The sequence below is a fragment of the Gavialis gangeticus genome, unplaced genomic scaffold, assembly GCF_001723915.1.
Source record: "Gavialis gangeticus isolate Ggan-Ray unplaced genomic scaffold, GavGan_comp1, whole genome shotgun sequence".
NCBI lineage: Eukaryota > Metazoa > Chordata > Crocodylia > Gavialidae > Gavialis > Gavialis gangeticus.
In genome coordinates, this window is record NW_017728998.1 from 28,274,646 (window position 1) to 28,284,793 (window position 10,148).

A 10,148-nucleotide genomic window follows, 5' to 3' on the forward strand; every position below is an offset into this window, starting at 1 on the left:
GCTGATGAGAAGGGAGTTCCCCAGCCTGTAGGTATGCTGATGGTTTTTCCTCCCCAGGTGCAATACCTTGCACTTGTCTGTATTGAAAGCCATCCTATTCTCATCCATCCGCCTCTGTAACCTGTCCAGATCTAGTTGTAGCCTGTCCCTCTCTTCTAGCGTGCTCACTTCTCCCCACATCTTAGTGTCATCTGCAAATTTGAACAAGGTGCTTTTCACCCCCTTGTTCAAGTCGCTGATGAAGATGTTGAACAGCACAGGCCTGAGGATCGAGCCCTAGGGGACCCCCCTGCCCACATCCCTCCAGGTTGAAAAAGACCTGTCGACCACCACTTTCTGGTTGTGGCCCTCCAGCCAATTTGTGACCCATCTGACTGTGTAGGCATCGATGCCACAGTTGCCTAATTTCTTAATGAGAATGGCATGAGAGACAGTGTCAAAGGCCTTTCTAAAGTCCAGAAAGACTACATCCACCGTGACACCTGCATCCAAGGATTTTGTGACCTGGTTGTAGAAGGCCACCAGGTTGGTCTGACAGAACCTGCCTCTAATGAACCTACGTTGGTTGCCCCTAAGCATGATCCCCACTGCTGGTCCCTTGCAGATGTGATCCTGGATAATTTTCTCAAAGAGCTTCCCTAGGACCGAGGTAAGACTAACGGGCCTGTAGTTTCCTGGGTCCTCCTTCCTCCCTTTTTTGAAAATGGGAACCACATTGGCCCTTTTCCAGTCTTCTGGCACCTCGCCAGAGCACCATGAGTGCTCGTAAAGCTGTGCCAGGGGTCCCTCTTGTTGAAAGCAAGAAAAATACAACATAAATATGAAAGCAAGTTTCTTTGGGTAGAATGGGATATCTTTTATTAGACCAACTAAATAGTTGGGAAAAGTTCTTTGCAAGCTTTCAGGCACAAACACGCTTCCTAAGGCATTGGGAGACTGCTGCTGTTCTGAGGTCTCCACAGTAGAAAAGAACCTAGGGTAAACCGATGTCTGTGAAGATGCAAATGAGCGGAAGGAAGTTTGGAAGACAAAGGGTAGAAATGGAGGAGAGGGAAAAGTGTGAAGGAATGCATGTTGTTAGCTAAAAGGCAGGTTATCTGGTATTTTAGATGTCATGCAGGTTGTAATGCATCATAAATCCATTGTCTATATTCAGTCCATGATTTTTTTAATCCAGTAGATTTGTAAAATGAAGTTTGCAGGCTTGGCTATGAAAGGTGTTTTGTAAGTTCCCTTTGAGGATTAGAACCGAGAGGTCAGAGGGAGTGATTGTCTTGTGAGCAATGTCCACTCACAGGTAGTTAGATATTTTTGTCTTTGATGGATTTTTGGTTTGCATTCATTCTGGTATGTAGTTGTTGTTTGGGTTCTCCTACATATTTTCCACCTGGGCATTTGGTGCACTGGATGAGATATATTACATTTCAGGAGGTGCAGCTGTAAGATCCAGAAATGTGATGGGTCTGTTGTGGGGTGTGGCATCATTACTGTGGGACTGGTGGAGATGTGTTGGCAGGTTTTACATTTCTCATCCTGGCATGGTCTGGAACCATTCAGTGTGGTTTGGGTCATAGGAAGTTTGCTTCTGGTGATGAGGTTAGCAAGGTTCGATGCTTTTTTAAAGGCCACGATGGGTGATTCTAGAAAGATCTCTTTAAGAGATCTTACATTTGAACACAGACAAACAGATAAAATGTATCCTAAAGAGGCTGGAAGAGGGGATTAAATAAAAGACTCAAGACAGATTAACTCTTGTTTAGTTAAAGATGCAATAAAACCTTTAGCAAAAATCTAACACACTCTGCTTTATGCTCTTCTGTAAAAAGTTTTTCTGTCAACAGATCTGTTGGTATATCTCCAATTTATCATCATGCAGAATAGAGGGAAATAATTACTTCCCTTGATCTGCTGTCAACACTTCTACTAATGCAGCCTAGTATGCTGTTAGCCTTCTTGGCAAGAAGGGTACACTGTTGACTCATATCCAGTTTATTATTCATTTTAACCCCCAGGTCCTTTTTTGTAGAGTTGCTGCTCAGCCAGTTGGTCCCAAGCCCGTAGTGGTGCATGGGATTGTTACGTCATAACTGGCAGGAGCTTGCACTTGTTCTTGTTGAATCTCATGAGATTTCTTTTGGTCCAATCCTTCAATTTGTCTAGGTTCCCTCTGAATCCTAGCCCTACCTTCCAGTGCATCTACTACTCCTCCCAGCTTGGTGTCACATCCGCAAGCTTGCTGAGGGTGCACTCCATCCCATCTTTCAGATTGCCAATGAAGATATGGAACAAAACTGGCGCCAGGACCAACCCTTATGGCATTCCACTTGATACCGGCTGCCAACTTGACCTCAAACCGTTGATCTACCTGATGAGCCAGATGATCCAGCCAGCTTTCTATCCACCTTACCATCTGATCATCCAACCCATACTTCCTTAGCACGCTTGCAAGAATGCTGTGGGAGACTGTACCAAAAGTCAAAGTATATCACATCCACTGCCTTCCCCGCATCCATAGAGCCAGTCATCTCATGATAGAAGGCAATCAAGTTGGTCAGACATGATTTGTTCTTGGTGAATCCATGCTGACTGCTCCTGGTCACTTTCGTCTCTTTCATGTGCTTAGAAATGGATTTCTTGAGGATCTGCTCCATAATTTTTTCCAGGGACTGAGGTGCAGCCGACTGGTCTGTAGCTCTCTGGATCCTCCTTCTTCCCTTTCTTAAAGAAGGGAATATATTTGCCCTTTTCCAACTGTCCGGGACCTCCCCCAATCACCATGAGTTCTCAAAGGTAACGGCCAGCAGCTTTACAATCACATCAGCCAACTCCCTCAGCACCCTCGGATGCACTGCATCTGGCCTCATGGACTTGTACATGTCCATCTTTTCTAAAGAGTCCCTAATCTGTTTTTTCATCACTGAAGGCTGCTCAGTATTTCCCCAAACTGTGCTGCCTAATGCAGTAGTCTGTGAGCTGACCTTGCCTGTGAAGACCAAGGTAAAAAACAGCATTGAGTACTTCAACCTTTTTCTCCCCATCTGTCACTAGGTTGCCCTTCCCCATTCAGTAAGGGACCCACACTTCCCCTGACCTTACTCTTGTTGCTAACATACTTGTAGAAACCGTCCTTATTATCCTTCGTGCCCCTTGCTAGCTGCAACTTCAGTTGCACTTTGGCTTTCCTGATTTCATCCCTGCATGCCTAAGCAATATTCTTATACTCTTGCCTAGTCATCTGTCCAAGTTTCCACTTCTTGTAAGCTTTGTGTGTTTAAGCTTTTTTCCTTTTGGTGTTTAAGCTCACTGAGAAGTTCTCTGCTAAGCAAAGCTAGTTGCCTGCCATATTTGCTGTTCTTCCTGCATATCTGGATGGTTTGTTCCTCTGCCCTTTTAAAGAAACATATTGTAAAGGTTTCTTTAAAATATAACCAGCTCTCCCAGACTCCTTTCTCCCTCAGACTGGCATCCAAGGGAATCCTGCCCATCAGTTCCCTTAGAGAATCAAAGTCTGCTTTTCTGGAGTCCAGGGTCTGTACTCTGCTGCTCTCCTTCCTTCCTTTTGTCAGGATCCCGAAGTTGATCATCTTGTCGTCACTACTGCCCAAATTGTCATCTACTTTTACACCTCCCCACCAATTCTTCCATGTTTATGAGCATCAGGACAAGAAGAGCATGGTCCCTACTTGGTCTCTCCAACCCTTGCGCCAGGAAGTTATCTCAGTGCTCTCCAAAAACTTACTAAGAATACCTGCACACTTCTGTGCTGCCCTCCCAGGAGATGTCAGGGTGATTTAAGTCCTTCAGGAGAACCAGGGCCTGTAAACAGGAAACTTGTGCTAGCTGTTTGAAGAAAGCCTCACCCATCACATCTTCCTGGTGGTCTATAGCAGACACCCACCACAACATCACCTTTGTTGCTTTCCCCTCTGACCTCAACTCAGAGACATTCAACAGGTTCATCTCCAGTTTCATACTGGAGCTCTGAGCAACATATAGCTCTTACATACAGCGCAACTCCTCCTCCTCCTTCTCCCCTGCCTGTCCTTCCTGAATAGTTTGTACCCATCCATGACAATACTCGAGTCATGCGAAGTCTCTCACCAAGTCTGTTATTCCAGTCATGTCATAGTTCCTTGATTGTGAGAGGACTTTCAATTCTTTCCGTTTCTCAGGCTCCATGTGTTTGTGTACAGACATCTGAGGTAACTAGCTGATTGCCCTACTTTCTCAGTAAGAATAAGGAGGCTTCCCCTATTGCCCCCTCCTCTTTGTACTTCCTTAAGGCCACCTGCTTCCACATTTACCTCAGGGCTTTGATCTCCATCCTCTGGCAACCCTAATTTAAAGCCCTTCTGCCTATCTGCAAAGATGCAAGCCTATCTGCAAAGATGCTTTTCCCTCTCCATCAGGTGGATCCCATCTCTTCCTAGCAATCTTGCTTCTTGGAACAACACCCCAAGAAGAAGCCAAATCCCTGCTGGCAACACCACCTGAGCAGCCAAACACTGATCTGCAGGACGTGTCCACTCTTGCCCAGGACCCTTCCCCTTGACTAGAAGGATCGAGGAGCATACCACCTGTGTCCCCATCCTTTTCACCCTTGCACTCAGAGCCCTGTAGTTGCTCTTGATTTGATCAGGATCACCCCTGGCAGTATCACTGGTGGCCATATGCTCATACATCTGGGTGGGTTGTTTCATATGGTGCCCATATGCTCATACATCTGGGTGGGTTGTTTCTCTTCCTGGACCCACCAAGCTTGATGGTCCAGTATAGAGAAGGAATAGAACCTCGACTTCTCTGTGTAGCCTCTTCTTTTTTGGGCATATTTAGACCCCTAGGCAAACATGGATAGGAAACATGGGCTGTACCTTTCCCTCTAACCCTAATATGGGATTGTCTGCTAGTGAAGCAAGGAAGATCATGAAGATGGGAAGATTTCTTGCAACTTTCCATCACTGCAGGGACAAACTGGCACCTAGAAATATGATCCCAAAATCTTATCCTTTTTTCAGGCAGGGCTGATCACACTGCCAATTACTAAGATTGCTTAACTCAGTCCTTTATAAAGCCCTGCTTTCAGTTTCTCATAATTTTGTAAAACTCAACCCCCATGGGCCAAAGTTTTCCTTCCCAGGTGACTGCCTTGGGTTACCCTTTTGCCATACCTACAAAGTCATCTACAATTTAGCTACAAGTCACTGAAGAAATTGTGCTTCGCACATGCTAGGACTTCTATGGAGAATCTCTGAAGATTTCATCCCCAGTGAGCATGGCTAGGTTTCTCAGCCCCTACTGCTTAGTGGATTTTGCATGTGATATCCCTTCACAAATTACGCACCTTCTGTCGACACAAAACAGCCAAGCAAGGGCCAGTCCACGGCTACAAAGACAAGGCTGCACTTTCCCTGTTTGGCTTGATCCAAACTGGGGTGGAATGCTCAACTTCCGCTATTAATACTGCTTTTATAATGTAGTTCTTTGTGTGTAATAGTATTCATGTGCTGAATCAAGGCAAAAACAAAACTCATTCAGTTTTATCTTGTCCCTTTCAGATGGCTGGTACAGTTACATCTGCAATCTGTACTGGGTTGGCATGAAATGTACTGTCATTCAGAATGAATTAATTTATGTAACTCTTTTAAAAATATTGATTGTTTTCATGGATGGATTCAAATGACTACAGATCATTAGCAAGGTAGACAAGACAAAATAGCCTAATGATCTGAAAAAGGGATAAGTAAAAATTCATTGTTTTGTGCATGGAATTATGCTTATCAATAGATATTTTTTAAATGAAAACTGTTTTAAAGGAAAACTTGAAATGCCTATTTTTCAGCATCATGTTTTTATTGAATCAGTTTCTTTTCTTTTGAGGAGAAAAATTAACCTGGAAGACAAATAACAGTAACTACACGCACTTCTGCAGACTTGCTGAGTTAATTTAAGGTCCTGTCTTTGGAAGGAATAGGTATGTTTAGAGCTGTTTATCACTTTAGAGTGCTGTTTAATTAAAAATGCAAATATTAATATTGATAGGATAATTACTGTCCATTTTCCCTGTATTCAAGATATTCTTTATTTTCTAGATTCAAAACTAAAATACAGTATCACAAGCCCTATCACTGGTATTAATGGTGGTATCTTAGGAAGAAATGAAGTGAAGAAAACAAGACAGTTTTGTAATTTTGACTGCCAACCAGAATTTCATACTACTAGTAACAGAAAAAGGAAAGTCACAATGGCCACTTACAGATGTAAATCCCCCCCGCAAACCAGTGCTTTACTTTAAACTCTGCCTGCCCCCGTGCCGAGCCCAGTACATGCCCAGAAGAGCCACTGAATTAGTTGGACTTGGCTTGCCCAACATCTGTATAGATCAGGCACTTGGGGGGGGGTTGGCGCTTGTATCTACTAGCTGATTGAATCAGCCATTAGATAAAAGCGCCAAAAAGTGCTGCTGAAACACTTGATCTACACAGATGCTGTGGACCTGGGTCAAACTAACACATTGCTTCTTCCAGTAAAGTGCGTTTGCCCTTCCTCTGTCCACATGTCAGCACCCAATGTCAAAAGTAAAGTAAATCCCTATGATAAAATTAAGGCATTTTTGTATTTATATTCCAGATATTTCTTTAATATCTGTAGCTGTTTCTCAGTGTCATATTAATAAAATAGCACGAAGTTCATCTTAAAAATCACCACTGCTATAGAAAAATATTTCATGGCAAGTAGATTTTTATGTGAACGTGTAACTTTTATAAGCTGTGTTTTATGAAACAGAAGAATAGATTCTGTCTTCTGAAACAGACCATTTAAACTTTTAAAAGTTAAGTGGCAAGATTTAAAGAGGTGTACAAGTGGGTATCCTTCAGAAACTGAAAACTCAATCAAAGCAAAGACAACAGAAAGATTCTGTTAGACACTGAGCATCCAAGAAAAAGCAGAGAAATGAAAATGTTGCCATCTTTGCTTGTTTTTATACCGACAAAACTATACTATGCACATTTATTTTTCAGGTCAATTTTTTGGTAATGTAATGTTCAGCAAATTGGAAGAATGATTCTGCTTAAATCAGGTGACAGATATGCCTTATGCAGGTTCCACATTAGCTTTCTTATACTACCCTTCCAAGCTTGCTCTACATTTCCAAGCTTGGGTCACTTTTATGCTTCTTAGCCTGCTGGTTGTTTCGAAGAATTTAAATTATGTGACATCAAGCTATATCCACAAAGGAGTAGGAACACGCTAATAAGTTTAGCCTGTCTGCTAGATACATCTTCAAAGGAAAACATGCTTTTAAAAACACTTCTTCAATTATGAGCCTTGTGAACATCCCTATAATACTGTTTATGCAATCTGAAGAGAACCTCAAGAACAACATTCACAGTCCTGTCTAACATACCATGGCAAACCACCTCACTCTCCATGACTGTCCAGTACAATTATGTTCCATAAAGGCATTATAACTGGGAATGCCTACTTTAAATCATTAGGTTTGGGGGGGGGGACGCACAGGATCTTCAGAAGCAGGACCCTGCAGAACTCCTTGTCAGAAGTAACAGTTCTGAGGCTAGTTATTATGAGAGTCTGTGATAGTGCCTTTTCTGCCAGTGAGCAAAAACAAGAACACTTAAATTTTCCTGGTCATATCAGAGGGAACAAAGAAACAACATTGTTATTATGCCTACCACTCCTATTACACAAAGCTGATGCCTTTCCTTAATTACATGTAGCACCTATATACCAAGGGGTAGGCAGCTCAGAATCTACTTACGGTCCACAAATGAAGTGAAAAGCATTCTGAATCTGCTCAGTCGGCTACCTTCATCTGCCCACATCCGTACTACTCCTGTTCCAGTCTGCAGCATCACGTCATTGGCTACTGTGCTGCAAAACTTTGCCTTCAGGTTTTCAATGGAACTGCTTCCATCATACACTGCAACAAAGTTTCTCTTGCACTCATTTGAATGCTCCATTTGGTAATCCAGGAATCTCAAATAAATCTGTTAAAAAGGAAAAAAAAAGAAGCCTTTAAAGGGAAAGTAAAGTCGACTGCTAGTAATTATTTTTCTTCTTAGCCTTCTGGCAAGTCTTGACTGAGAAATTCACTCTTCCTTATGTATGTGGAGGTCCCAATTTACAGCTGTTGCACACTTAAGTTTTGTTTCCTTAAAAATATGGCTTGCAAAATGTCACGTCATTACAAAAATTTAATCCTACGTATTCATATCTGAAGCACTCATATGTGACAAAATCCTTGCAGGCAAAATTTATGCTAATTGATATGTCTCTATTGGTTTAAAGAAAAGGCAATATTCAAATGTAAAAATATTATTGGAAAGCCACTTTGAGAATGCATTTCAGTATTCTAGGAAAGAATGTAAATGTAAAGAATCTACTGGATATGCAGTGTTGTGCATTCTTGGTTTATATTTAAAAAAACAAAACAAAACCCAGGAATTTTTCAGGGTTTCTCTCTGAAACATAAAGACTGGGATAAAATTGGGATAAAAGGAAGAAAAGGAAAAAAAATTGGTTTAAATTGGGGATGAGGTGGGGTGGGGGTGAGGAGTAAGGCTGGAACTGTCGGCTGCTCCCAGGGCTGCAGCAGGGAGCAAAGCAGGGGGAGGGTGCAGGGCACAGGGCAGGGGGTGCAGCTCTTGCTGCTATGCACCCCCTGGGAGGGCTGGAGGCTGGCAGGCTGTGCTGGGCTCTTCCTAGAGGGCACGTGCTCCTGGACCTGCACACAGGATGAGTGCAGGCTGCCACTGTAGGCTGGGGCCAGTGATGACACTGGGCTCTTCCAGGCGCTCGGCAGCCTGCTCTTGCTGCAGCTTGCTGCCACTGCAGGCTGGAGCCAGTGGCAGCACTGGGCTCTTTCCAATTCTTGGGGCAGGTGGCAGCCTGCTCTCGTCCCACACACAGATGTGGGGGTATGTGCCCCCTGGGAGGGGTGCAGGCTGTGGGGGCTATGCCAGGTTCTTCCCACGATGTGTGCGCCCCTGGATCTGTGCATGGGACGAGCAAGCTGCCACCTGCCCTGAGCACCGGGAAGAGCCCGGTGCCACCACTGGCCCCAGCCTGCAGGGAGTGGGGCCGTGGTCTCCCAACTGCCCCCTTGGTGGGGGGTGCAGCTCCCAGGGCCCTGGACAGGGCCGAAGCTAGAATCACCAGGGTGCAGCTCAGACCCGCCTGCCCCAGGAGTAATCCCCATGGCCCATCCTGATCCACTCCACCTGGGGTCTGAGCCAGGAGCTTCAGCCACCCTCTTCTGGCCCCTGCATGGCCACTGCCACCCCCAACCCCCCACTCCACATGCAGCCACCACCACCACCACCCCGCGTCCAGCCAGACACCTGTGCCTCAGCTAACCAGCACAGTGGCACTTTTAGCTTACCGGCACCACCAGTTTTTCCGTTCAAATCTCTGTTAACTGGCATGAGTCAGGAATGGGGCATTCCCTACTTATGCCAGTTAACAGGGATTTGAATTGAAAAATGGGTGTAAATCAGTAAAAACCAAATGACGTGAAAAATAAAAAATAAAAATCAGGGAATTTATCAATTAAAAAAAAAAAAAAAAAAATCAGTAAAACCCAAGAATGAGGAACACTATGGATATGTGCAATCACAAACCTATTTTTAGAAGTTGGGGGAAGAGCTTTCTTGTACAAATTTTTAAGCCTTAGGAAGAAGAATATTTAAAAATGATCAAAGGAATCTATTGAGAAAGGTCTTAAAGTAAAAAACAAGGGAATTAACACCTTTAGACTCAGCATGGAGGCTGCTTAATGAACCACAGAGTTAGAGGATGCCAGCAACCTGAACAAGGAGCAAAAGCAGAAAAGCAAGAAATAAGTATGTGATAAGTGGTGAGATTTAAAGACATGTACAAGTGGGTATCCTTCAGAAACTGAAAACCTAACCAAAGCAAAGACAAGAGAAAGAAATCCCACATGTAGCAAGAAAATTAGGATGACAAAGGTAAAACCTGAAGAAATACCAAAAATGTGAGTTATTGCTCTGAGGCAGAAATTTTGGGAGAAAATCTAGGTTTGTTGGACTTCCAAGGATTAAAGGAAACAATTAAGGAGATTTCTGGGCATGAGCCAACCCAGTGATGAGAGGTGGGTTAGGAAGAATTGT

General features: G+C 43.7%; 1 protein-coding gene across 4 annotated transcripts in view; it reads right to left on the bottom strand.

The window, feature by feature from the left end:
* Positions 1–10,148, bottom strand: part of NETO2 (neuropilin and tolloid like 2) — a 59,888-nt gene that overhangs the window by 13,737 nt on the left and 36,003 nt on the right. For all 4 annotated transcript variants that reach the window (XM_019505658.1, XM_019505657.1, XM_019505659.1 and 1 more), the window contains one exon: positions 7,778–8,006. In XM_019505658.1, coding sequence (XP_019361203.1) covers positions 7,778–8,006 — 229 coding nt within the window. The remainder of the gene's footprint in view (positions 1–7,777; positions 8,007–10,148) is intronic.